The 27,738-nt window shown below is 40.6% G+C and overlaps 2 protein-coding genes across 6 annotated transcripts; one reads left to right on the plus strand and one right to left on the minus strand.

Annotated features, from left to right (window-relative positions):
- Window positions 1-397: 397 nt before the first annotated feature.
- On the minus strand, window positions 398-18,561 carry LOC118408060 (zinc finger CCCH domain-containing protein 4-like). 5 transcript variants are annotated; one of them, XM_035808688.1, is made up of 18 exons: window positions 17,864-18,180; window positions 10,393-11,776; window positions 9,889-10,078; window positions 9,292-9,461; window positions 8,811-8,978; window positions 8,196-8,307; window positions 7,648-7,757; window positions 7,062-7,321; window positions 6,561-6,766; window positions 6,141-6,188; window positions 5,732-5,764; window positions 5,292-5,451; window positions 4,784-4,914; window positions 4,542-4,676; window positions 4,155-4,363; window positions 3,638-3,797; window positions 1,724-3,420; window positions 398-1,647 (listed from the first exon to the last, which is right to left on the minus strand). In XM_035808688.1, the coding sequence occupies exons 1-17, from the start codon at window positions 17,962-17,964 to the stop codon at window positions 1,757-1,759; spliced, it is 5,241 nt and encodes a 1,746-aa protein (XP_035664581.1). In that variant the 5' UTR covers window positions 17,965-18,180; the 3' UTR covers window positions 398-1,647; window positions 1,724-1,756. The 5 variants fall into 5 exon arrangements, with proteins under 5 accessions (XP_035664581.1, XP_035664596.1, XP_035664574.1 ...); XM_035808703.1 differs by lacking the exon at window positions 17,864-18,180 and adding an exon at window positions 18,387-18,561 and having other exon boundaries at window positions 398-3,420; XM_035808681.1 differs by having other exon boundaries at window positions 398-3,420.
- Window positions 18,562-18,799: 238 nt separating this feature from the next.
- LOC118408530 (transcription elongation factor A protein 1-like) lies at window positions 18,800-26,021 on the plus strand. The gene is given in 10 exon segments (XM_035809351.1): window positions 18,800-18,991; window positions 19,986-20,048; window positions 20,864-20,926; window positions 20,928-20,982; window positions 21,316-21,522; window positions 22,388-22,441; window positions 22,962-23,116; window positions 23,438-23,584; window positions 24,214-24,285; window positions 24,816-26,021. Coding segments are annotated over 10 exon segments (894 nt in total). The 5' UTR covers window positions 18,800-18,922; the 3' UTR covers window positions 24,825-26,021.
- Window positions 26,022-27,738: the final 1,717 nt, after the last annotated feature.

Raw genomic sequence — 27,738 nt, forward strand, 5'->3', positions numbered from 1 at the left:
ACGGAAGGCACCACCCCATAGCTTCATATGGATGAGTCAATCACTGCGCAGAAAGAATAGGTAACTATCTTTCCTGCGCTGTGATTGGCGATGCCTATATTAGGCGAAGACCCAATCCCATATAAAGGCAGGATAGACTATTCACATGCAGTTTGACGGACTCATCCGCACAGCCTGGAATCCGTCGAAGACGTGAACATGGGATAGAAGGAGTGGGACAAGGGAAAAGAGGTAGGCACGATGGAGTGCAGTTTTTCTTTTTCGCCCGCCTACCCACCCACCCACTCAGTCTGGGGAATGTTATATGTATCACATCTTCGCGCGACTCCAGGCACCACCCCATAGCTTCATATGGATGAGTCAATCACTGCGCAGAAAGAATAGGTAACTATAAATGCACTTTGGGCAGTGAATACTATATTTTGAAAACATCAAATAATACACAAAATATTCACAAATGTAATAGCTATTGTACATATACTTTGACAATCCTGGCTTCTCATATTTTGTAATTTCAAGAGCCATGACTAACATGAAATATGGATAAAGGGCAGTGTCGTTACAAACATGGAGAGAGCATATCAACTGACATTCAAGAAAACGTCAATCAAAACATCACAGTAGTGAGCAATATGCTTTATATAAATCATTTCCAACTATGGGAGACATTCCGGGCTTCTGATAGAATAACAAATAATGCACAAACATTAATTTGACATCACACATTCTATAAATAGCAGAATATAAAACAGTGTGTAATACACAAACAGTCTGGAAGAGGAAGACATAGAAAGAGCTGTTACATGTAGTAAAAAGCATTATATTATACACTGCACGACATACATTTAAAGTAGACAAAGTATATATAGTTTATCAAATGCTACATTGAAGTTGGAAGTATGCTGAAATGATTTGTAACTATTAGACCTCACATACTGTAACATCCTTACATTTCGACAAAATACTCAAGATTTGGCCTATGATTGTTCTAACAGTGAGAGTTAGTGGATGTCTTGTTGTCTGCACTTCAGCAGGTTAAACACTTGTAGAAATATTCAAGAAAATGTGTTGCTACAGTTACATGTACATTCTCATAAGACAAGAACAGTACCACTGACAATGCCATTACTTTTGCAGGTTGTATTTAGGGCCGGAGTGACGTGTGTGGGTATCTAAAACGAGTTATGTACATTTTGGTACAGTCAAGACCCTGGATTCTCACTCCTGTTACATAATGAGATACTAACTAAATGTGTATAATTATAGTAATCTCCAAACAAATCTGAGTGTGGCAGACAGTATCCAGCCTGGTGGGCCATTGGATGTTGTTTGGCCAGGTGGATACTGTCTGGATAGATCTGCCTGGAGATCATATAACTATAGGTGGAAACTGCTTCGTGACAACAATGGGCCCAAAATACAGTATATCTTACAATTACAATTTGGTCCATTTTCAGACAAATTAGACACTTTTTCACATGCTTTAGACCCTACATTTGAGGATTGTGAGAAAATCTTGGCAAATCTCTGATGCGGATAGTAACCATCGCTGTACTTAGGTAATATTAAGTCATACATGAAACAACATTAATGACACCCATGACAGCTGGTATCAACATTACTGTAAAGTATACACTCTTTGAGAAGTTATATGTGTTCATGACTGTTGACTGCATACATGTATATATCTATAAGCACATATTCATTGTATGTATCACATAAGACATGACTTGTTACTTTCACTGGGAAGCTTAACCTACATGCCAAATGGAGAAGCCGTTGGATCAAATGTTTTGAAAACATCCTTAAGGGACTCATCTTTTGACTGATTAGGTCTGTTTGAAGCAGGTCCTTGTGGGTTGTTGGGTGGCCTAGCACTACCATACATGGAGATGACTGGTGTGGGAATAGTCGCGGACGGCACACTACTAGCCATTGGCGCCATAGCACCCGACGTAGTGACAGTTGGAACAGCGGGTCTAGGGCGGGGACGGTTGTATGCGTTATACTTGGCAGTGTTATCTCCTTGTGTTCCTGTGCTACCTACATGTTGTCCGCGGTCCAGTCCTTGTCGTGTCATGCGGGCCTGGCTCTCCCCCGTGTTAGCTGCCTTCGGAATGACAAACTTGCGTTGAGAAGTACCACCACTTGTGGCGGGTCCGCTACTGCTTGTTTTGTTCATTGCTCTTGGGTCGTAGGGAGGTAAGCTTGGAGGGTTATTAGCTGGCTTGGCTCCAGAATTTGACTTCAAACTACCAGACAACAGTCTGGGATCGTAGGGAGCCAATTTGGCCGGTTCAGGCTTTTCTGCAGGCTTCTCTGTGGAAGCATTAATCGTAGGCTCACCAGTTTGTTCGGGTGGGAGTCTTCCTTGCCGTGCTAAGCGAGGATCATGTCCCTTCTCTCGTGATACCTGTCTCTGCAGCCTGGGGTCTGGTGCCCCCTGCAGGCGTGCCAGCCGAGGATCCATTGCCTTGTTGGTTGAAGGCTGTGCAGGAAGAGATCCTTTCCTCTGGAGACGAGGGTCTCCGGCAGGTTTCTGTAACGGTTGTGGGTCACTGCCTTGACGCGCAAGCCGTGGGTCAGACCGGGCCAACTGGGCAGCTTGACCACCTAAAAACGGGGGACGGCTCTGGTTGTTGCCAAACTGTCCCAAAGACTGGTTGCCAGGGAACTGCCCTGTACCCTGTATGCCAGGAAATCGAGCCCCACCTTGACTTCCAGGAAACTGAGCCCCGCCTTGATTTCCAGGAAACTGAGCCCCACCTCGACCTCCAGGAAATCGAGCCCCCCCTTGGCTGGGAGGAGCAGCCTGACCTTGATGTCCAGGAAACCGTTCCCTTCCCTGGTTACTCTGGAATGGTGGCCCGCCCTGGTTTCCTGGGAAAGTCTGACTCGCCGGGGGCCGTGGTCCTCCTTGGTTACCAGGAAACTGAGGCGGACTGTGATTGGGCCCTTGCTGTCTCAGACCTTGCCTGCCAAAGGCATGCTCTAACCTTGGACCTCTCTGTGGTCCAACGTCCTCTTCACCCCTATGGTTTGGCACGGGTTGATGGCTCTGTTCCATCTGGCTCACAGACTGGTCAGGACCCTGCTGAATACCGCCTCGTGCTCTGGGGTCCTGTTGCTTCCCCGCCTGCCCATTCTGTAGTCTTGGGTCAGACTGGCTGCGCACGAGCCTGGGGTCAGACTGCACTGGCCGGCTCAATCTGGAGTCAGGCTGACCACCAGCCTGGCCATATCGAGCCAGCTGTTCCAGAACCACCTGTCGTGGTTGGTGGTTCATGTTGGACAGTCGAGGGTCCATCTGGAGAGAATGAGGCTCCAGTGGGATGATGGCTGGTTGGGACAGGAGCCGGTGACCACCACCAGGCGTGGTGGGAGTCATTGGGGTAGTGGGCTCATCGGGTTCCTCAAAATCTGCAATGATATGTGCTTAATCAGTACACTCTCCAACATTCAACAAAAACCAAAAACAACTATTCAGCATTTTGTGTCCTTTTTAAACCAGGAAGCTCATAACCTACAATGCATTTACATTGTATCCAGTATGCTGTCCAACACATTATGAAAGTGGCATACATAGAAATTGTCTAAAGAATGTGGGCCATAATGGACAAGTAATAGTCTCTCCCACCTTCATCCCGTGACAGCGTTCTGGGATCCAACATTTTGTTATTTGCTTGTGGCTGCAATCTCGGGTCCGATGATCGGGAGCGTGGGTCCTGTGACTGTGCACGTGGATCCCTCGCCCTTCTTGGATCTGATGGCCAAGCCAGCCCACCTTGATTGGGTACCTGGTATATCACAAAGATACAGCAATTATCATATCATCACATTACTGCAGAGAGTCTTTCCTACCTATAGCAGAAAATCAAGCCATAATTCATTCATCCATACAAAAAACTCAGCGGCAGACTACTAACAAGGTCTGTTAGTAGATACCAATCTTGCAGTTGATAATTTTAAGGAAACTTGTTCTGAGATTCATACATGTAAATCCCTACACACAACATTATCAATACAAAAGATAGCTGGCTACATGTATAGCTTACAGATAGTTGAGTTAACCTGTATAGTACCTAAACTTATGTTTAAGTACACAGCATTATACAAGACTACTAAAGAAGCCTGTAAGCACAATGCACATGTACCTGTGCCTCAGGGGCTGCTGCTGTCCTCGGCCAGTTCTGTGCCGGTGTGCCCTGTGGTAGACCCTGCAGCCTGACCCGTCGGTCAGCAGGCCAGTTCTCCGGTGGTGGCTGGGACAGGGGCACATCATGGTTCTGTGCCTGCTCCTGTTTATCCTCTCCCCACACACTGCGTGGCCTGGAGCCTCCACCAGCTGATGGCCAGTTGCCACCTAGAGCAGTGACAACTTATTCAATATGTATTATAGATTTAAATTTGTAATAAAGCCTGAACCAACTTTCTTGGGTGGCTGGCCAATTATTAAATTTTATAGCATGCTTGCATCAGTTTTGGGGTATCCTACTATCAAATTGTTATGACCTAAGTTTAAAAAAACATAACTTGCTCACCTTGGTTTGAAGCTGGCTGTGTGCTTGCCTGCTCACGAAGAGTCCGTAGAATATTGGTTAGTGGCTGGCTTGTCTCATCTCCTTCCCTATCATCTTCCTCCTCACTCGAGTACCAGTCATCCTCTTGTTTCTCTTCTGTAAGACAACAACCATTTACAGAGTTGAAGGTACAGAAGACTTTAAAATAGCTTAAGAAGTATAATTTGTACAGCTTCTTGGTATGTCATGCAATCTCATGTTACCTTTTTTATTCTCCTCAGACTTGCCCTCGTTGTCTAGAGACTCCTGATGCTGCTTTTGCTGGATGCGGAGGAAGAGTGCCCGCTGTCTGTGTGGCATGTGGCTCAGGTCAGGGCCACCAACAAGGTCCAACCTTTCAAGCAAATAGATTTAAAAAATTTCATTTTATCAAAACATCAAAACAAGATTGTCTGAAAGCTTAGTCACAGTACGGTATATGAGTAAAGCCCATGCCTCAAAGTTGACAAGCTCCAGCAATATTCGGTTGATCGCCAAAGGGTAGATGAATTAAAAGAAAACACCATAGAGTGTATTTTTTACTTGAAAATCTACCCCATCACAATGCACAGGGCACAGGAACCTGTGAACATCAGCCGGTCTCCTAAAATTTGCTTGATGAGTGAGAGATCACTGGGCATATTGTCCAAAATGTCATTTAAAGCTTGCAGACTCATTGGCTGTTTGGTTTTCCTGCTGTGTGACTGTGGCATTAGGATAACTTGCACTTACTTTTTGCCTTCAGTGTCACTCTCGCTTTCCTTCGCAGATGACTCCTCTGGTGCAGTCTCTGTTGTTTCCCCACCCTTGTCCTCCTCTTCTGTTTGCTTGGCTTCTTCCGCAGGCTGGTGACTTTGTTCCAGCTGAGGTGGTTGATGCTGCTCCATCCCATCTGTGGGCACACAAAAATATCATCAAGATGTTGTCCTTTTAGAATTTTTTCTTTCATTTCTGCCTTGGAAAAAATGTTGTGTTTCCGGCTACGCAACCAACCCTAGGAACATGCTCAAGTTTAAGTTTTTCAGTACCGTAAGTTACATATCTGGAAACACAACAATGATTTCCTTGGCTAAGTTTCCCTTCACCTGATATACATAATACCACCAGTTTTCTTCAATGTTCTGAAGCTTATGCTACAAGGTCTGACTACTTTTCTAAACATGAACACCCACCTTCAATCTCTGACTCCTCTTTACTTGCATCCTCTATCAGAGTAAGCATGTCAGAGGAGCAACAATATTACATCAGTAGGCATACACTGTGTATGTGTACATTGTAGGTGGTATGCTTCAAGCTTGCTAATTATAAATGTGGTGCCAGACTATGTGCCACCCTATACTATGATAAAATAATATCATGACCACCTCTACACCCTCATAATGTCTACCAAAGTATTAGATTACTGTAAATTCATTCATTTTCACAGGAACTTTGTAGCTATACTGTCACTTAGTGATTGCCCGCTAGTGGAAAGGTTAAAAAAACACCCATCCTAACAATTTCCTTATGCCACATCAACTGTCAAATACTACTAAGAACAACAAAGAATACTGATCATGCTCAAATGAATGTCACATCTACCTTTTGCATGATCACTAGCATCTTCAGTCTCAACTTTCCCATCATCAGCTGGTTAAGTGAAGTGGAGAGGGCAGCAATAAGCACATTGACAAGGTTACACATGGAGGATCAATCAATGCCATCAACATTTACACACACTGCAATCACTGTTAGTCAAGCATTGACGAAGTAAGTGAGTGATAGTAAGGATGTGTACCAGTACCCAAGTAACAGTGCAGTACCATGAAAACTTAATCCTTTTGGTAAAGTACCAGTGCCTAAACCTTTTGACCAGTATCTGTGCCTTTACCTGATGTCTTGTCAAGGTACACATCCTTAAGTGATAGTATTGTGAAGTAAGGGATTGATAGTATTCATTAACAATCCATGCAAAGCAATATAAAGTAAGGCAAGGCTGACCAAACTGTAAAAGAAACCTACTGATTGGCTTTATATCTTCTTCATTCCATCCCTCGTTGTCATGAGGAGACTCTGCCCCTCCCTGTTGGGAGTAGAAGGCCTGGTAGAAGCCTGCCGTCTGCTGTGCATGTACATCCAGGCTACTGGGGCCGGGGACAGCTTCCATGGGGAGACCTGGGGGAGGACCCTGCTTTGTTGGCGACACAGCTTCACCAAAGAAACGGTGCCTGAAAATACATTTGTTTTATTTAAAGTTTCATTCCAACTACTGTCAATAATTATTGATTTATTTTTTACTTAATTCCGTGGTACAAGGGGAAAGGAGGTTTCGCATAGTTCCAAGTTTGTCGTGGAAACAATCCTGTAGTGCAGAAGTAATACATTGAAAGCGATGTTATGAATTCCTGGTGGAGAGGTCACTGCAAAAACTACGAAAATGAAACTACTGAAAACATTTCAAGATTTCTATTTATGACAGACCACAAACAAGAACTTGTATGCCAGCCTTATAACTGTACTTACATAAGTTTCTTTGGTGGCTCCACTTTTATTTCGAACAGCGAGGGAATTTTAGGTTTGGGGTCGTTGGCATGGGGGTCAGGAGGAATGTTGGGGGTGGGGAGGAGGCCCACACCCTTGGGCGGAGGCATGGGACCACGGTAGGGCTCCTGTTGCATGATGGGAGGCGGAGGAGGCAGTTGGTCCTCTTGCTCGTTGTCCTGTTGTTGCTGCTCCTGTTCCTGTCGTCTCAGCTCCTGGTCTTCCTGCTCTCTTGCAAGGTACTGTGCATAAAGAACAAGCAGAGTTTTAGAGATTAGTAACAATAAACAGCCAAGTGGACACAAGAGCTAGAGGTCACAGGTTCATTGTTGGTATTCCTGGCTAGACATTGTGTCCTGATGTAAGAATTGATACCTGACTTTTGTTGGGGAAGTAAAAGGCAGTTGAAGGAAAAGGATTGGCTCCATCTTCCAATACTGTGCCCTATAGTATTGACATAGTGGATAACAACTCACTGCCCCTTTGGCCTCAAAAGGCTTTGGCTACTTTACCTACTGCAAAAAATGTGACACTAAAATCGTCACAAAAGTTCCATGGTTTACTGTACCTTGTCAAGCAGTGCCTTGGTCTCCTCAGTCAGAGGATCATGGGAGAAGCGACAGTTTTCATCCTGATAGCAGGGCTTACCCGTGTGGTAAAACTTGCAAGGGAATGAACGTAAAAACATAGTCAAGGAAGCCACGTTCAAAATCCTATAATTGAAAAACATGCATCAATTCATCTCAAGTCAGTTCCTAGACTCATTTTCAGTTTATGTAATTTGCAGAATATGGAACTTTATCTTAAAATAGCTTGTTAACTATCCAAAACAGGCACAAAAAAATTCAAACTGGCAACAGTAACATATTTCCATTTTAAGGTGAAAAGGACATCATTATGAATGAAGACTTTACCAGACCATCATGTAGAAGAATAAGGACTTGGCCAAATTTTCACAGAATGGAGCTGTCTACATGTACTTAGTGATAGAAATATCAGTCTTCCAAAAATTTGGATAAGTCCCAATTTTTGCAAGTGTTGGTCTTGTTAAGGTCAGTCTTCCTTTACAATGTTATTTACCAACACGGATGAAGTTTCATGTTAGGAAAAGGATATCATGTATGAAGAGACACTGCTCCCCTTTGGCACAGTAGCCCTGCAGGTAGAACTTGCACATCTCTTGCTTTTTGTAAGGTTGGGCATCATGGCTGAAGGTACAATCTTGTCCCTTGGCAAATACAACAGTAAATAGAGTTAGTTCATACAAATGTTGACTATCATAGTGTAGTTTCTGCATGAGCCAAATGCATTGGTTAAAATGATTTACCATCCTCAAAATAATAACGCTGTCAAACTATCAATACTGGTATCAATTATTGCTTATTCTTAAAGGAGAATAACTGCCAGTAAATTTTGTACTGTAAATGCAGAAATATTTGCAGTGGTTTTAAGTTCGAGTGTTTTGCGGTGGATGCTTCACTGCGAACTCAAAACGACCGTGAACATTTTTCTATTACACTTTTTACAGCATGTGACAGTATATGGCACTTACAGTGGTAGCTGATCAGATATGCATTATTGCACAGTTGTCTTTAAAAATTAAGCAATATATGTGTGCTTAACCTTAATTTTGATGCCCAGTACAATCAGCTTATGTACATTGATCTTTCCATGAGATAAACTCGAGGACCCGTGACATGGTATGGCCATGATAACCCAAGTCTTCCTTACCTTGGCACATCTTCCCTCCATCCAGAATTTGCAAAGCACTCTGGGTCTTCCCCTGCCCCGCATCTTCATTGGTGGCCCTGCCAAGGTGCCACGCCCTCTGTTGCCCCGCCCCCTGCCTGGGCCACCATGCGCACCACGCCCACCTCTGTGATGGCCGGCAAAACTTTCCTGCAGGGCAAAGGTCAGTATCATACGCTGAGTCCTCCTTTACAAAGTTCTGAGCCTGTAGATGCCCTTTTCTTGGAAACTGTATTTGGAATCTTAAATGGATGAGACAGTGCAAAGTATTGACCTTCACAATTGATCAAAAAACAAGATTTTGGCCCATTTCTTTAGGCCTGAAGGGACCCTAGCTGATATCAGAACCAAAATGGCACCATTGTTTTGAAAGTAGAATGTTGCATTGTGGCTCAGTGATCACTGTCTGGTAGAAAGGGGGCCTTTTATGAGATCAATGATAAAACAGGACATTGTTCCTTACCCCTTCATTAGCTGCTATGTTGATGTCCATGTCATCACCTTCCAGCATGGACATCATACTGCCGCCCCTGCCATGGGGTGGACCTGCACCCCTCCCCCTGCCCCTCCCTCGCCCACGGCCTCTTCCACGGCCTCCCCTGGGGACAAAACTGTCCTTCTGGGGTGATCGACCTACAACAAAGAAGATATCATCTCTAGCATGATCCATAAGTGTAAACACTTGCCACAATCCTGCAGAGAAATCAGAATTTGAACAGCTTGTACCTTTAACATTGAAACACAGGAATAAATGTACATGTACAAAGTCATGCAGACCAATCATCCTAGGATTTGTGGACTGAGATTCACCCAGGCACAAGGATTGATCTCAATTCACAAATCCTGGTATGAACTGTCCAGAATACAGATCAGAAGGGAGGTTACTCTATATCTTCAAAAATCTCCCTCAGGCGGCTTCTTATACCAGGATTTGCAAATCAGAATCATGCAATCCCCATCTTGATTTGCTAATCCTGATATTAACAGGGTCAGAGATTACACTACATATATAAACATGCTCTCACAACTTCAGCTTTTAACAAACTAAAACTAGTCCTACCAAATCCCTCATAGTTGTCAAAGTAGTCCTCTTCATATGGGGAGTCGTAAGGATGTGACCCGGACCTCCTTCTCTTCCTGCTGGCACCACCTTGTCTCCCATAGCTGAACTCATCATAGTCACTGTAGTGGCTGTGGTCACTGTAGGAGGGACTGGAGCCATAGAAGCCTGGAGACCGAGATCTGGACCGCTGCAGAATACATTAAAAGTTAACATGATGGATACATATTTATAGGTAGTTTGAGGTCGTGATAGGTTTGTTCTCAACTAATCATAGGTGTCAATAGTTGATCATCATTAACTGATAATGTAACAAAACCACACTTTAAAGATGTTCAATAGCATCACAAAGCACTACATGTAAGCTTGAAAATACACGTATATCCACACTGTGAAGAAACTAACTAGCAACAGAAGCTTATGGGGCCATGTAGCAACTTACTGAACACCCCAAAGTAGATGTACAATTGACCCTGCCCCAACTCTTCTTATTAAAACTATTACCTGCTCCTTTTCAGTGGCTTTGAATTGGTGCTTTCTTTTCTTTGCTCTTCTTTTTTCCTTTTCTCGTTTCCTTTTCAACCTTTCTCTCTCCTTCCTCTTCTTCTTTTCGGCTCTCTCTGCTTTCTTTCTTTCTGCCCTCTCTTTCCGTGACTCCTTCTTTTGCCTCTTCTCAGGAGGAGGGGCTGCTTCCTGCGGCTCATCATCATCATCATCAATCTCTCCCTCCTCCAGTTCTCCCTCCTCCAGGTCCTCATCTTGAGCTTCCTGTGATCTTTCCTCACTTTGAACTGGGGACCTTGCCTTAGTTTCATCTTCTTCCATCTTTTCTTCTTCACTTTCTTCTGAAGACTCTTCCTCAGAACCCTCCTCGTGCGATTCCTCAAATTCATGATCTGTTCCTGGCTTGTTATCTTTATCCATTTCTTCTTCCCCCTGGTCTACATACTCCCCTTCATCATCACTAACATCTTCCACAGTTCCATGTTCCTTGTACGCATCATCAGTGTACTCTTGTCTTCCATGACTATTGGCCTTGTAGTGTTCTTCTGTGACTGTTTCATCAGGATTCAGTTCCACATTATCATCTTCATCATATTCACCATCATCCTGACCTATTTCTTCTTCAACTAATCTTCTTGAAGAATGATGTCTATCATCATGTCCACTATGTGGGTCCTCTTCTTCATACTCACCCTCATTAACAACTATGTTTTGATCATCCTCAGAAAAACCTTGACCCTGTCCTTGAATCCTATATTGTGTCCCTCCCTCCTGTACCTCTTCTGAAGCAAGGGGCTTGGCTGCTTCCCTAAGAATGCTATCTACAATGTCCTCCCCACTGTCCACAGTGTAATTACCAAACTGTCCGGCTATACCTCCATCAGCTGCAGTTTGTGAGAAGTCAATGAAGTCTTCCGGCTGAGCCTGAAAGTGGTCTTGACCAAAGTTAAGGGAGCTGGATACATCTTCAACTTTGCTACCCTGTATCTGGTTGTCACTTTGCAACAAGTCTGCATCAAATTCGCCATCCTCCATTCCTATTGGCTGAGCAAAGTCCTCCTGGCCTCCAATTGGCTGTACAACATGACCCTGGGGTAGTGACATCTCCTCTGCTAACCCATCACTGTCTCCCATGTGTGGTTGATGAAAGCCGCCTTCACCAAGTTCTCCATACTGTAGCTGTACATCCCCTTCGTACGAGTGTTTGGCACGATCAAGCATTTCACAACCTTCCCCATCAAAAGACTGTCCAGTGTCCCCTGTGGAGGCTGCACTACTTTCTGTCTCTTCTCCTTCCTCCAGCTCCCCTTCTTCTCCTGATGACTCTTCATCACTCCCATGGTCTCCAAATGATGTCTTTTGGCATGCTTCTTGCATTTTCCTCCTGAAATTCAACAAGGCATAATGTCATTGTACTGGAACTATCATAGACCCCATATATTGCAACTCCTAGCTGAGCCTCTACTTTACAAATTAATAATCTATAACACATATATGGTAATAAAGGACTTTGCATAGTCAAGAAGTGGTCCAGTGTATACATCGTCCTCTTTCAGATGGTACACACTTGGTTTTGATATGGGGACTAATTGCATTTTATGTTTTATAAATTGCTGGGCATTCCAATGTGATTTGGGGGCAATCTGGGGTTCCTGGTTTTGTGATAAATATAATTTTGTCAGCAATGCTTAGCAATGAATTCATGACAACACAAATAAGCTACATAGATATAAAGCAACCAATTACCAACAATGCTTAATACTGAATTAGAGTGGGCCAGCTATGACAAAATTGCATTAAATTTGCTTGCTATATCTCGCAGAAGCAAGGCCCTCAATAAAAGCCTCTTTGTTCACAATAACCAGTGTTTTAAATGTAGCTTTTCTTTCCCTTGTTTCTGCTATGGGCTCATGTTAGCGTGGCAGAGCTCAAACACTGCGTGCATGTATATGTATAGTAACCAAAGTTGGTGCTATGCCTTGAACTTTTGGCAGTAGGCGCACCTAGACATTTGCGGTAAGGTGTCATACTTATCTAAGGTACTGCTGCACATTAGTATACAGTTTATTCTTGATATGTAACAGTCTAGAAACACAATAAAATGTACTACTTGTTTAGAATTTGGAGGCTACTGAATTTCAAGTTCAAGTTTAGAAGAAGGGCAGTAGGGTTTTTCTGCAAGTTGGAAATTACTTAATCTAATCTAAATGCTGTACATTTGGAAGACCTCGATGTAATGCTTCTACAGTAAACATTCAGTAGTTCATGTCAATTGTGTTTCCAACTATTGTCAGACTCAAGAGAAGGGTAACATCAGAACAAAATCTAGACATATAGATCATTATCTGGGTGTCCTGATATCTAGTACAGGACAATATGACGTGTATTAATTTGGACAGGGGAATGTCTTCTTTTGATGGACTTGATTTTTGCTTTTATTTTTCAGGGGGTAAATGGCTTTTTTTTATTTGTTATAAATATGTTCTTGTGTTCATTTGTCTGCTGTTGGGGAAAAAATGTAACTTGTTCTTCATTTCATGTCAGTTACTAAATAATATACATGTACAGTTCAGCAGAATGTCATTTTACCAATCTGATATCCACCTAAAAACCAGATTGAGCTATAATAATGATGATGATGATATAATAATGCCAGAGTTCTGATTGGAACACCAGGGGCAATTGTCATTTTATGAAATGGACTGTTTTCGTGGAACACCATACCGGACAAATAGAATGCCCTATTCTATTCCTATTTCGAACAGCTAAAGAGCAGCCCCAATAGGACAGAAATAGCCAAAGAAAAATGCTATGCCTTTTTGTTGAAGACTACACCCACTTGTTGTTTTGTTCGGGAGAGCCACTGTATAGGCATTACATTGTTGGTGGGCAGAATGCATGTGTAAAGCAGGATATGTATAAGAGTCAGGACTCTGAACATGCAGACTTTGTAGAAGGGTCCTATATTTGCTGTTCTGTACAAGCAAACTTTCTTATTTTTATTGCCATGAGCATGCATGCAGCTATTATGCATGCAACAAATGCAGTGGAAAACCTGTCAGATATACGTACCCTGCTTTACACGTGCATTGACCGCATGTCAGAAACTGGGCAGCCCTAACCACCCAAGGTAATGTTGTGCGGCGCCTTCCACTTTGACTGAAATTATAACACCCTTACAGCAACTATATCAGCCCCCTCCTCAAACAACTGTACCCAGAGGATGTAGCCTACAACAAAGAAGACAGTGCATTTCTTCCGCCAATCCTGAGAGAATTTCAGAGCCAAAAAAGCTAAACCAAAGTCAGTCAGTATCATCAGTTCTGTCCTTCAAGCGCTGTTTTGACGTATCTTGAAGTTTTCAAAATAGAACCATGATCGAACAGGGGGTGGAGCTTTGGGATTGGTCTATCGGATTTCAATCATGACTGTTTAATCAGTATACTTTGTTTTCTTTTACACAGATATTCGTCAGGCCAATTTGTCAAGTTCCATCCCTTCCCCATGCAGCCTGCAAACCCATGTAGTAGGCAACCAAAAATTTGATCCCATGAGCAACCAAAAATTTGACAGATTGTTCAATAACGGTTTGTTGTCTCTAAATCATACTTCCATGTCATATTACTGTTACCAACTACAAAATGTCATGTCATATACCAACTACAAAATCAGTAGGGTTCACACAAATCCAACTTTGCTCACTCTGTCTACTATCTAGTGGAAAAGGGGCCTATTCTTGAGATCAGAAGATGCCAAAGACTTGTGCTTTTCCTGTACATTCACACCCATGCCAACTCGAACACAAGCATAATCAGGACAAGCTTTGTGATTTAGCTCTAGCTCGGGTACCATAGTTACCACTGGCTCCCACTTACCATGTTACGCAAGCCATCAGTGGTAGCCAGGAGTAACTTGGGAGGATGGTAGCCATGCTAACCTAACTCTTTATCGATAGTAAAACCCACTAGGAGGGTGGTGTTATTGTGTAACATTACGACACATGACGAGTACCCCGTATATACATCTAAATAGAAATGCTACGCCAAACACTGCTTGATCATAGAAATAAAGGCATGTAATAAACCATGCACTTCAATTGAAATTTTCTTCATTTTTGTCTCACAAATTTTATGTATATTTTCTACTAAAAACCCTACACAGGCAAAACTAGAAAAACCTGCTCTGCTAAAGCAGAGCATAATTTTCGGATCTTTTCAACATTCGTCAATAGTTTGTGTTTACCTGGTGCACGCGATTATGTGGAATTACCATGGTAAACATAAATATGTTCTATGTTTGAGATGTGATTGTCAACACAATACATATTTGCCTCCCTATAATCTTAGAATGGGTTTTCATTCACATCAAACATGTGGCTTAGCTGTCATGCATACACTTACAGTTATAGAAAGGTAAGAGCATTGTGTATAAGGTATGGATTGGATGGAGCAGCCTGCAACAGTAGCCATGCAGTTCCATTTTGTGTTATTCTTTTGGGGCTTTTAAAGTTGTGCCTGTGCTACGTGTCATGATAGAAGTAACCATGGGGAAGGATGTGTGTCTGTTGTGTGGAGTGTAAATTGCATGAGGACATTGGGGATCAATGTGTACATAAGGGGAAAAGTGTGCCTAAACAAAACAAAGGTACAGGTAAGGTGGTTATGGTACACCTCTGGGCCTAAACACTGTATGGTGAATCATTTGTAAGTTAGGTACATGTAGCCAATCGTTTTTATAGTGACAAATTTTGTCATCTCTGCTGAGACTATGCATGAGAATTTAATACTAACATTAGAATCTAGGTCTCAAAACAAGTCTACTTGTAAGTTTTCTTGATTTTCAATGGGAAGACTATTCAAACTGTCATCTTCCAGACTGGATTAACCCATCTTGTCTGTAAAAAAAGGGATGCCCACTAATGCTTTAGTTTGTTGAGGTACATGTACAGGTACACCGGATGTTCACGTCTGGACATGTACCTAAACAATTTACAGACATAAAGATTTCAAAAAGCCCTACCTGGGACAGAAGTCAGAATCAACATCACAGTAGAAGTTCAATCAAATTTCTTTAAAAATTATAGTTACTGAATGCATTTTATATCAGAGCCAGTTGTGCCAATGTAAAAAGCCGGTTTACAAACCTTTTAAGCAGGTTTACAAATGCTATGTTGTGAAAACACTTTAAAGTTTTAACTTCACCATTTCCTATGTGCATCAAGAACAACCATTTTGAAGCTCACATATCTCTGCCAGAATACGACTTAGTATGCATCAAATTGGTCTTTTACATTTTATTCATACACTTTTGCAAGGGCTAGAACTGGGACAGTTGTAATTTTTATATTCATGTCATAGTATTTTTCAATTTAATTGAGTTATTGACATCCCTCTACAAAGTCATGTATATCTGAACTTTCTGGGATGGCTGTGTATACAACTTGTGTAAAGTTTGTGTAATAAGCTCTATTAGTTTTCAAAACTAAGTGGTTGGCAATATTGTTTGAGCAGGTGATTTTTTATTATCTAATTGTTGAAAAGTATGCTTTCCTATTGAGAGGGAAACTGGTTAGCAATATTCTGTAAAGCTACTGGACTTTACCAATGATATCTTGTTATTTAATTGCTGAAAAGCGTTGGCTTTCCTATTCAGATTCCACTACTATACTAAGTGGTATTTTGAATGAAGATTTCAAAGAGATTGAGAAAGATGTTTCATCACCAACCACATGTCTATTTATTGTAAGAACAGCAACAGCTGTTTATGCAAATACTGAACTTTGGCTTTTGACCCCATGCAGCAGTAATGTTTTCATTCAGTTCAATTTTGTGGACATTTGAGTTTAAAATGAAAAATGAAAGACATGTACCTAGTTTTACATTATATCAACAGCAAAAAATACTAAAGGGCTCACCTTTTGTGTGTTCCACCAAATCAACCAATCCCTTATGAGGTAAAGGGTGGGGCATATTTACTTGGTGCCTAGGGGGATATGGCCTTCAAACTGGAAAAGGGACTTCATGATGCTGTTTTCTGATTTGTTAGAACCTGTTTAGATGCCTTTTTATTTTACCTTTAGGCCACATCAATTTCATTTCTTGGTTCACGGATTTTTTCATAAAAAATATGGAGTGAAAGGGCGAAATAAAAATTGTAAAATGTTTGGGGTAAAGGTAAGGGCTAATCCAAAACATAAAGAATAAAAAGTTTTCAGCTTGAAAAAAGTACAAAACCACTATTACTGTACAGTAACAGCACCTGTTCGTTGAAAATTACAAAAGTAGTGTCAGTTTTTATGTTCGTTCCATTGTTCAGGATTGAAAAATATAACTGCAATAATAATACCCACATTTTAAGGAGCTTATAATATAAAGGCCAATTTGCTACACCAGAAAGTTGGTAAATGGCTTCAATAATGGTGAAAATTTGCTGAGTGGTAATTCTCATTTTTTTTTTCAAAAAAATAGGAGCAAGCGAATCTGTAAACCAAGAAATTAAATTGGTGTGGACTTAGGGGTTGACAGATGATGATTTTGAGTTTTGTTTCAAGTATGTTGCTGATATGTCTCATACATATAGTCCTAGGCTACAAATTGGCACCAAAAAAAGAAACCTGTATTGTTCACCATACTTCATAAGTGCATCTTAACACCCAATCATACAGTTATAACGTTATATGTATTGTTGCAAAACTTTGAATTCACTTTTTCATTGAAAATAAAGGTTCAAGTGTAGGTCAATGTATTATAAAAGCACATTGGGTCACAGTGGGAGGGAGGCACAACAATGGATCCTGCAGATTTGATTTTTGTAAGAAAATAAAAGCATCCACCATGCAAAATATGTTTATCGTGTGGGTGGGATGAAATGGTGAGTAATCACTTGACAGCTAAAGTACTGTACACATAAACTACATGCAGGCAGCCCTATATTTGTATGTGGAATGGGGTATCTGACCATGGAAAATGGCAACACTTCCAGTATTTCCTTCCAAGTCTAAAGAAACCCAAACCTTTTCTGTGAAAATTGCTGCTACATCCAAAACCATACCTGGGGTTTGTGTTATTCATTGTCTGGAAATGAGTCACAGGTCATCAGCAAAACTAATGACCTACAAAATGCTCATTTTGCAAGTCATTAAAAACTGCTGATGGCATTTGGGAAATGTTGAAGATAATGGTCGTGACACACCATTTTGATTTGAAGGGGACATTCTAGTTTCAATCCCTGGTTTCAGTTCTTGGTCCCTGCAACCACCGAAACAATCGGGTGTCTGGTTACCCATGTCACGTGACAAAGAGAGTGATGTTCCAAAATAGCCTCATTTGCATAATTTATGTCAACCTTCACATCACCTTCTCAGACAATGAATAACATCAAATTCTGCAACAAATAGCCTGGAAAGGGAAGAAAAGGCGAAAAATCGTTAGAATTACGTCTACAGCAACATTCCCGAAGGGTGGTACTCGACCTTTCTTTCTCAGCGAGCTCAGATTCTTCGTTTTGTGTGTCTGGTTCACAATTTTTGTTAACCAAGGGTGGGGGTTTGCTGAACAGGCTTTCGAGAGCCATGTTCGCCGTTTTCCGTGGCTTCTCCCCAGCCAGAATACTTCTGCCCGACTAGACTTAACTGTAGGTGCAAAAGTAAACCGTTAGACGTGAAGTTACGCTTCCATTCCGTGCTGGAAATCGCGGGTTTCATCCGAGGTATTTGTCAATCCACCTCACCAACATGGCGTCGGCTTGAAAACTGGTGCACTGCGCAACCTTTCTGCGCACAACATAACGTCATTCTTACGATGCTGGAACATACCAAACTGCAACTAGGGGTGCTATGAATTATCCAGTTTAAAAAGATATGCCAAAAACATTCATACATCCCACATAAAAAATGTTTTTGATTGAAATATGTTGTATCAATACTTAAATGTGGTAAGAAGGACACGAAGACAGACCAAAAGGTATCATATTTAAGGATTTGTATCCTGTCTTACCTGGCGTGGCATAGCAGTAAAAAGACCATATTATTGTGGAATTTTGTGGTTTTAGAAGGAAAATGATATGTTGGGTGTCATGTGTAGCTTCCAAAGTCATCCTTGTTTGAAGCAGAAGTAGGAAAATGTTTCTTAGCAATGTTCTACAGCGTTCATTTCATAAAATCGTAAATTTGCAAGAGATCGACTTGGAACATGCCACAAACAGAAATAGGGTACATCATTTTTTGAAATATTTTTATCTATTTTCTGTGCAAAACAGCCAAGATTTTAATCAAAAGAATATCAATATTATATAATATATAACATTTAAAATAATTTCATCCTGATTTATCATACTTTTAGAGATATTATCTTTCATATGTGTAGGCATAATAACAGAAACCCCCCCTCTCTTATTTCATGCATTGTAATCACTGAAAACACCCGGCATGCTCCACGGTGCTCCCGCCATCAGGCAAAGCCGGGTGGTAATTTGTAATTCCTGCACTTTCGCCTTCAGTTTTTCCCCCGAAAACAAATAAATTACAACAACAATGGGTACCGAAGAAGATGTTCTTCGTATCGGGAGGAAGTTGGATAAGTTAATCGCGAAGAATTCGTTCGTGAGTACTTTTTAGCGTGTATTTTCTATTTTCTAGGATATGGTCAAATTGGATTTTGTCAACATGGCCACGCGACATAAGACAGGATCAGACGTCTGTCTAGCCAAGAGGTTGCGGAAAGTAAAACTTTACAACTCGTGAGAATGTATAGAATTCTTTGGTCTACTTGATGAAACAAGAAGCTGTCAATTGACTACAGAACTTGTAGAAAATAGATGTGCTGTATTCTGTTGCATATTTTATTGTTGTTCATCCGAAACCAACTTGGTCTCGAAAATTACAGAGTTCTGATGAAAGCTTGTTCCCTTCCTTCATAGCATTACAATATTATTTTAATGTCTTCTGTTGTACCAAACCTATTACAGTTATCATGAGCTATGCTACAATGTATGAAGAATATGAGATGACCAATTATATATGACCAAATTTACCTGCACTATTCAGGAACCTACATGTGCTAGTTGTTTTTTACTTTAGCCCTGCATACTGTTTGTAACGCGACTGCATTTACCACTCTCAAACTGGATGTAAAGCTACCAGAATACAAATTTCTGTTGACATTCAATGACATGACAATAAGTTTCATTCAATGAACATTGATTTTTATACAATATAAGCACCCTTTTGATGCTATTGAACATCATTACAGTTATATATGCAAATCATACTTCCAGTTCTTGAATCTACCTTCTGCTAATCATGATGTCACTGTGAGCATAGCAGCCATTTCACATCCTGGCAATGTGACTGTTGAAAATTGTTATGACATACATACAATGGCAAGAAAATTTGCTTCTCAAAAGAACAATTTTATCATGAGTTGCAGTGCCAAGTACCAAACAGGCTAACCGCTGTCATATACATTGTGACTTCATCACAGGAATTTAACATGAATTATATTATTACATTACCTTGGCAATGTAGACTTGTCCAAATGGTTTCCGTCCTATGTTGTATGTTGTAATCCTTTGTGTGATATTTTTTTTTCCATCAGGAGAATGCTCTGGACATTCTGAAGTCACTGAAGGAACTCCCGATGACTCTAGATATTCTACAGGTACAGCTGAATAGCTTACTCATCATGATATACTTTCATTTTCTCAGATTTCTGTCTGTAGCATCTAACTAATTATTCTTAGTGTATGTACAAAAGGCTTAAATTGGTACCAGTAACAATACAGAGCCACCAAAATTATTTATTTGGGTCCAAAACAGTAAGGTATTGGTACCGTGACTGAATAGACTTAAGTTCAAGTTACAGTTACACTGAAGTTTACATGTGTTGAACTATTTTGCATCTAGTTCTACAAACATGTTATTCATTTCACAAAGATGAAAATATTTCGCACTTGTAGTAAAGATGAAAACATTGTATGTGCTTTCAAATCAGCACCATCTTTGATATCGTATGACTGATGAGAGCAGTTGAGCCACTCAAAAGCATGGATTTTCAGCAAGATACCTGATGTCTAATTCACTCTAGATACTAGTACTAGTAGACATTGTTTTTTCAATTCATATTTTTGTCATCATTGGAGACCACTGTTCAGGTACTAGTGCAGAACTGCAGATACATGTACAGACCTGTACTGTAGCCTAGTGTAGGCCGTACGGTCGTACCTAAACTCTGTAGCAGTACCTGTACCTGATATTTGGTTTACTGTGTCGTTTAGGGACACAGCCATATATCACCGTAAAATAAATGTATATGTAGTTTACTGCAGTAACAATTATTTTATGGCAAAAATGGATCTCAAACTTTAGAAACAGCATCTTCCCATTCTTTTCCTTTTCTAACAATTTCTGTCATTTGATTGATGTTTAGTGTGTTATTATGTGTCCCCATGTGATCTGAATACTGTTTCCTTACAGAAAACACGCATCGGGATGTCAGTCAATAATCTGAGGAAATCCAGCAATAGTGAGGAAGTGAACAGCCAGCCTGGCCAAGTCTTTGATAAAAAGTTGGAAGAAACTCCTCAACCAGAATGGTGAATACCTATGTGCCCAATCTTTTTTGTCTAGTTGTAATACCATCTAAGAAAAGAACAAGAAATGATCATACCTTCAAGTTCAAATACCACATTTATCAACCCATGATTGAAGTGTTCAAAAATTATTTATGTAAGGAATGCTTGCAGCTAGATGTGCCAAGGTTAGGTGTGGCAGGTCACTCATTGTAATATAACTTCATTCTCTCGACATCTTTAAAGTATTAAACTAAAGTAAATCTCCGCAAATAGTTCAAAACTGAGAGTTGATGTTCTTTCAACTTGATGTTCTTTGTTTTCCTAAAAATCACTTGTGTGTATTTACACATGTAGGTGCCCCAAAAAGATCAGACTCCACCTCATCAGAACCATCTGAAAAGTCTCCACCTGAAGGGACAAAGTTGCAAAGACAGGACTCCAGCAGCACTGCAGGGTCATCCTTCTCTTCTAGCCAGGACAGCTTCCCAGCCGTGACCAAGACACATGACAGCGTGAGGGAAAAGTGCCGCGAGATGCTTGCCAATGCCCTGAAAACTGATGGTATGAAGCTTGATGTTGAACTTCATGTACAAACAACATCTATCAAAGTAACAGTTAACTGATAGTACACTATTAGTTCACTTTTGATAAAGATTTAAACAACATACACACAACTTAAGTTTAATTAGCTTGGGGAAGCTTTTGAGACGAACTCTGTCCCTTTGTCAACCCGAGGTCTCAACTTGGAGTTTCGCTGTCATGTGTAGTACACTGGTTAGTGCCCCTGCCTCTGGACAATGGAGTTGTGAGTTCCAGAATTGGAACTAATAACTCCATGGTCGAGAGGCAGGGGCACTGCTTACATGCTGCTGGAAATGATTACAGTCAATAGGACAGAACGTTCAGCTGTAGTCCACTGATCATGGTACATGTACTTGTCAAAAAGATTTAGGAGAATTTCCCTGGTATAATGAACCTGTAATTAGTAAATATTGTACATAAGGTCTGTCTTCTCTGTTACAACAGTGTAAAAGTCACTGAGCTGTTCATTAAGTTCATTTGAACTTAACTTGTTTGTAATCACTTTTACTTTCTCTCTTTGTTTCCAGCTTGTTATAATGCTGGTAGTATAATCAGCTACTTAATTATGAAGCCTGTTTGTCTTAAACTTTTGAGACGTTAGTTTGTATCAAGAGTCTTTGTTCCATTGGTTAATAAATGCAGTATGTGCACTCAAAACATTTGTAAAGTAAACATAGACAGTCTGACAGTGTATGACTTTTATATTTGATAGATATACTAAGACAACTAAAATATTTACATTTCATATCATTCTGTGCATATATTTGTTTGCAATGTCTAATATCTGCATGGAATCTGTATCATAATGTTTCCCCTTATCACTTGATGTGTTCTTTATCTGTAGCAAAGCCGGAGGACGATTTCAACTACGAGTTCACAGCAGCCAGAATTGAGGAATATATCCTTTCCTGATAACTCTTGTACCCATATCTTATAAAGATAATTGTTCATGTCAATCATGATGTCTATCTCCACCTGTTAAGCCCCTGACACACTCATGGCCTTCAAAGTCAAACCTGCTCCACACTGCAGAGTTAGTCAAAGTCATGAGCAAGATCACCTGTGGTTATTAGGGGTGGTCTGTTATCTGTAAAGACTGTATTATCCTTTCTTAGGACTTAATTTTTAGGAAAATGAAAAAAGGGACAGGCGAATCCGAGAAGCAACAAATAAAATTGTTGTGGCCTCAAGTTCACTGATACACAGCTAGTAGGAGGTTGACATAGTCATACTAATAGTCAATGTAATTATACTTATATTCTGTAGGATCATTTGGATGTGAGGTAGTACATGCACTGCCATAGATTCTCTTGATAGTACAATTTCAATAGTAGGTTGCTATACAATAGTGGCCCTGATATCAATAGTGAATGACTTGTATATGTACTAGACCTATTGTCCTTGACTGCAAGCTCCACGTATCTTTCAAGAGTTTAAGAACACAGAGATGAAGTATAAGACCAGGGTGCGCAGCCGTATCGCCAACTTGAAGGATGCTAAAAATCCCGGACTGAGAGAGAAGGTTCTTCATGGGGATGTCAGCGCTGAAAAAATGGCCAAGATGACTGCCGAGGTTAGAAATACTCTTGTACAATAGTCTACATGTATAATGTTTCAAATTACGTGTATGTAGTTGGGCCTATGAAACAAATGTTGTGTTCCCAGTTAGCTGACCCATCCCGAGGCTCATCTCCTGGCAACAATTAGTTTTTCCAGTTGTTTCATTCATGTTTTGCAATGATGCCTTCATACTAGTTTTTGTCCTTCATAGTTAAACCAGTACCTGACACTCTACTGTTATTACAGGCGTCTTTCACGTTGTTTTAATTGGTTGTATATGCTACAACACTTTAGACTTTGAGGTGAGCTCTTATCAAACATCTTTATTGATCAGGAAATGGCCAGTCCCGAGATGAAGGAACTTCGACAGTCCCTCACCAAGGAGGCAATTCGTGACGCTCAGATGGCCACGACAGGCGGCACCCAGACAGACCTTCTCAAGTGTGGAAAGTGTAAGAAGAGAAATGTCACCTACAATCAAGTAAGTATTGGTATTTGTGTGTGTGTGGGTGTGGGTGTGGGTGTGGGTGTGGGTGTGCATACGGTCACATGCGTGCATGCGCTTGTGCAGGTAGGGAGGGGAGCAAGTGTATATGTGATTGCAGTGGTTGCTTTGATCAAAGCAATGTCTTCACAAGTAACGGACAAGGTAGCAATACACAGTATGTAATCTATGGGGGTTTACATGGACCACAAGATGACTAACATCAACCACATTAAAATCATAGTAGTACAGAAAATAAGCTACATAAGATGATTAAACGAACAAAGATGTTTTATTACCATCACTCACAGGCCTTTCTGTTGAAGTCAATGAACTGCAGCTGACTCACCATGCGCATTTCTATACTGACTGGGCACATTTCACATCCCAATTTTATACAATCTGAAACACTTCTTATTTGTTTACCGTTGCTGTATTTGCTGGCTTTCATGTAAACATTCTGAGTCAGAGAAGTGTTCAAGATTTTTGTCGCGCTAATTTTGTATCGGGACAGCATACACTACAGGGATAGTAAATAGATACATTGTACTTTGTTCTGCAGGAACAATAGGTAAGCTACATGTGCATGTAATTGTGTTGATTCTAACACCTGTGTTGTGTCCCAGGTGCAGACACGGAGTGCAGATGAACCAATGACAACATTCTGCTACTGTAACGAGTGTGGAAACCGATGGAAGGTGAGTCCTCTCCTTACTTCCAATACAGGCTTTCAAATGACGCCCCTCATGCCTTGTTTGAAGTCTGTCAAACATAAAAGGTAGCTGAGTAACAAAGTTTTTTGTTCATGACCTCACATTTACAGCAGCCAACACTAAGTGACTGTCACCTTCCTCAGGGCAGTAGTGACTAGCTCTACTTCACACTGCAGTTAGGTGTCAAACAAATGTGGTCCTTACTCGGTCATTTACCAATTTGACGAAATTTTTTACAAATGACAGCAAGCAGCTTAAACCAATCAGCCACTAAAATTGTCATCGGGGGATTGTAATTATCATTATGTCAATACAAAGCCCTAATACTCCCTGAAATATTGTGTTTGAATAAAAACACTAATCTATAGAACTTTAAGAGAAAATTTTGCTGATATAACACTGTAACAGGTTGATGTGGTGTGTCTGCCACTCTTGAGAGTCTGACACAAGTTGTTTCGTGGCAGATAAAAAAAGTGACTGATATCACTCATATCACTGTTCTACTTCTCTTCCAGTTCTGCTGATCTCCAGAAAAATATCAGCACAGAACCCCAGGATATGGTGGAAGATAATGTATGCAGCATTGCATACACGTGCAGCTTCAGCACCAACTGAATCATGGCCTTTAGTAGAGAGGTGTTTCCAGAAGTTTTCCTTATCAACATAAGGTGATTGTGGGCCCTTCAACTCAGATGTCTCAAGGAATTGCCCAGCAATGGCATTCAATCCTGCCCACATTTCTTACCATAAATAGTTCTCGAGATATCTGTCTTCAATGAGATAAGTTAAGTGGGACGCTTTACAAATTTTAGGACACTGTAAATACTACATGTAGTAAACCATAGACTGCATGTCCATCATATCAATCAATTTTATTTCTCTTTCAAAGTAAAGAAAGTTTTTCTCTTTCTGCAATTTCTAGTTGGACACGTATCATGGGCTATGGTCAATGTGCTAGACAACACATCTTTAGTATGGCTTGTCTGTACGGAACATTAATGTAATGTTAGTTACAACCATGTAGTTGATGTAGATCTATGTGTACATACACATGACTGCAAAATGCCTAGATCTCATGCTGGAAAATCATGGATATTCCTTGTACTCTGATCTTCCATACTCAAGATGTCTCCAGCTGCCTGTGGGATATTAAAGGAATGCCTCCAGAAAGAGCCAACAGTAAAAGTATTGGAAGGTTGTAGCTGTAATGCAGCATGTATTATGTATTGTGACCTGACATCTAAGAACATGTTCAGCTTTTAATGACCAATGAGATATTCTGTCAAACATGATTCTCTCCCAAGACTACTATAACTTGTAAAACTGTGAAGAAGCAAAGAACTTGATGAAAGAAAGAATGTTATCTGGCTCTTGAGGCATTGCCTTGCAATTATGTTTTTGTAACATGATTATGAAGTTGATATGAACATGACTTAGTCTAGTGCCAGTTGTGGCTTATGTGTGCAACATGAGAAGGGGCGTGAGAAACCAAAAGCACAGAGAGTAATTCCTGTACAAGGATAGGTATAACCTGGAGGGTTGAAAGACTTCTGTGCTCTAGTTGTACAAGCTATGATTATTAGTGGGAGGAAACACAGATCACCTACATGTATGGTGGCATCCTTTGTATTCTTTTCTGACTACATGTACCGGTGTGTGTGTAGCTGTCAAACTTTGTAGAAGAGTGCCCCCTTCAAAATTAAAAAGTTGTACATATGTTATAGCCTGCTTCCTTGCTTTACTTACATTTTGCATGGTGAACATTTCCACAGTTTAAAGAGTCAAACCTGTGCAAGTGACTGCCTCTACATGAGCACCACCTGCCTAATGTATACACTTCTTGCCCACAAGCATTAAGAATCCTGTGTATAGTGACCACTTGTTGACATACATGTAGACCAGATTTATTAGTCCCCTTAGTGCATGATTCAAGTTGTTTATTCAAACTTTGTTATTCATCATCCATACAGATTTATTTATCCAAACTTTACTATTGTAGGTTTCGACTTGTCCTCTCAGAGCCTAAATCTTATGGCTTGAATTGTTCGCAAAACTATTGGCTATTGTACAGTTATTACCTTCCTGTTGTTTTTTTGTGTGAAATTTAAAATACCATTTTTTCCCCTACATGTAAATATATGGGTGGATTTTCTACTTATGTCCCTAGATGTACTCAGTCAAGTCTAGGATGCTCTTTCGAGCCTTCTGAAAATGCACTGTTTGGAACATTGACCACATTGTCATTGAAATGTGCCAAATGCTGTTGCCAGCCTTTATGATTTGATATGGAGCCAATTACAGGCAGCACCTCTTCCTTCTTCATTTTTCCCACAACACCTGTAGCAAAGTACAATCCAGTTCCTATGATTGGCAAGTGTAGCCAACTACCGAGACCGTCTGAAAGATCATGTCAGTTTGCTCCCTTCACTTATCTTGGAGGCTGTGTAAAGTGGTTTGTTGTCAAATTTGATAACAAACATTACCACCACAAGTCAGAAGGTTGCAAGGTTTATATTAACCACATATAAGACTATAAATGGCCATTTTTGTGACACTTTTCTGTAGATCTTGGCCACAATAACATCGCTTAACAAAATATACAAAGATGACCAGCAAACGTTGCAATTGTTGGATGTTTCATACATTATCTATTTAAGCATGGTAAAACTGCAAACTTATTGATGCCCATAGGTAAGCTCTCTTATACCCAAATGATGTAGCCAAAACTAAACCATTGTACTGTTGCACAAATGTAACAAACGTTACCGGTTAACAGACGTAATACTAGTACATACTAGTAACCAATGAGTTGAAAAAAAGTAAGTAGTCATTTGGTCATCGTAAATAGAGGAATAGTCCTACATAATCAGGTAGGTTCGACTGAAAAAAATGAGCTGAGTTATAATATTTTTCGAACCTTCAATGACATCTGAGGACCGGTCTGTTTCCCTGAAGCCTAGGTTACACACGGCCGAATTTAGCTCCCGAACACCAGCCGACCCTTACGCCTAGGTTACACATAGCCGAATTTAGCTCCCGACTCTCTCCCGGCTATGGTTTGGAGTGATCCGGGAGCTAAGTTAACCTAGGCTTCATGGTGTAATACAAAATGAAAACCTGTGACCTGTCGTTCTTTCTAAAATAACTAGATGGCGCTTTTGATATGTTCTCTACTTTCGGTACCTGTCCAATGCTGTAGCTGAGATATACGATAACTCAATGATATATATCTGATTCCGTTTCTTAAGCGCAATCGTTCTATGTCTTACAACCATCGCGCTGTTTGCTTGACGAACTGAACGACATGTTACGGCATTTCGAGTGAACGTTAACATAATGTTATATTGGATATAACTGAAAGGCCCAAGGCTGAAAATAGATGGATACCAGGCTAGCTTGAAGTTGATAATAAAGCCACAATCTAGTGTTATTTCTGAG

Source organism: Branchiostoma floridae, chromosome 2, assembly GCF_000003815.2.
Source record: "Branchiostoma floridae strain S238N-H82 chromosome 2, Bfl_VNyyK, whole genome shotgun sequence".
Lineage (NCBI taxonomy): Eukaryota > Metazoa > Chordata > Leptocardii > Amphioxiformes > Branchiostomatidae > Branchiostoma > Branchiostoma floridae.

Coding starts and splice junctions, on each gene's coding strand:
- LOC118408060 (XM_035808688.1), bottom strand. CDS start 17,964: ATGGCTCTCGAAAGCCTGTTCAGCAAACCCCCACCCTTGGTTAACAAA. Junction 8,308..8,810: donor TGGAGGGAAGATGTGCCAAG/GTAAGGAAGACT, acceptor GTATTTGCCAAG/GGACAAGATTGTACCTTCAG. Junction 3,798..4,154: donor CAGCAGCCCCTGAGGCACAG/GTACATGTGCAT, acceptor GTGATATACCAG/GTACCCAATCAAGGTGGGCT.